This window comes from Octopus bimaculoides, chromosome 20 (assembly GCF_001194135.2).
Source record: "Octopus bimaculoides isolate UCB-OBI-ISO-001 chromosome 20, ASM119413v2, whole genome shotgun sequence".
Lineage (NCBI taxonomy): Eukaryota > Metazoa > Mollusca > Cephalopoda > Octopoda > Octopodidae > Octopus > Octopus bimaculoides.
The window spans coordinates 16,993,185-16,994,131 of record NC_069000.1 but is presented as its reverse complement, the minus strand read 5'-3'; the positions used below and the strand labels follow the sequence as shown (position 1 = coordinate 16,994,131).

Below are 947 nucleotides of genomic sequence, written 5' to 3'. Positions count from 1 at the left end.
ATATATATATATATATATATATATATACATACATATATATATGTATATATATAATATCTACTGTTCTCTCTACAAACAGTCATCAGCAAACTCTGGGTGTGAAATATTTGGAGTGAAGACTATCAAAGCTAACAGCAGTTACTGGGTTGGCCAATTGGAATTGTTAAAGCCTCTCATCTATGATGAACTACAGTCTACCTATTATGTCAACTTAACGGCATTTGTAAGTACTACAACAGCTGCTGCTGCTACTACTACTACTACTACTACTACTACTACTACTACTACTACTCTATCATCATAATAACCGTCACGTAGTCATCATCGTCATCATCGTCATAGTCATCATCGTCGTCGTCGTTGTCGTCATCACCATCATCATCATTCTCTAATATTATCCATATCATTTACAGGATGGTGACTTCACTTCGAATCCGACCACGGTAGCTGTCACTGTTGAACCAATTCCTAGTAAGTTGTCTATAATATATAGATACGTAAGTAATTGCGTACATACATTCATATATATATATGAATAACCCGACCAAAAATAATTCAGTGACACTCTTTGAGAATAGATAACTCTTCTAAAAATAGAAGTCGATTCCTTTAAATGACAAATGATGAAAACACGCAAACCAGGGTTGCGTCCCTTGTTTTGGAAATGACAAAAAGAAAAGAAAACAAAACCGCAAATCAAAGTTGCGTCCCTTGTTTTTATTTTACATACATATGAACACAGGATGTAGTTATTCTGCACTTGTTTTAAATATATATTTTTAGAAGACCATCTCGACGCATTTTTTCTCAATATTTTTCACACAGACACACATACACACAAGCACGTATACACACGCACACACGCGCGCACACACACACACACACACACACACACACACACACACACACACACACACACACACACACACACACACACACACACACAC

The 947-nt window shown here is 36.1% G+C and overlaps 1 protein-coding gene across 1 annotated transcript in view; it reads left to right on the top strand.

The window, feature by feature from the left end:
- The window catches only part of LOC106871896 (protocadherin Fat 4), a 42,476-nt gene that overhangs the window by 37,866 nt on the left and 3,663 nt on the right, over positions 1 to 947 (top strand). The window contains exons 17-18 of the mRNA XM_014918649.2: positions 80 to 223; positions 414 to 471. Coding sequence (XP_014774135.1) covers positions 80 to 223; positions 414 to 471 — 202 coding nt within the window. The remainder of the gene's footprint in view (positions 1 to 79; positions 224 to 413; positions 472 to 947) is intronic.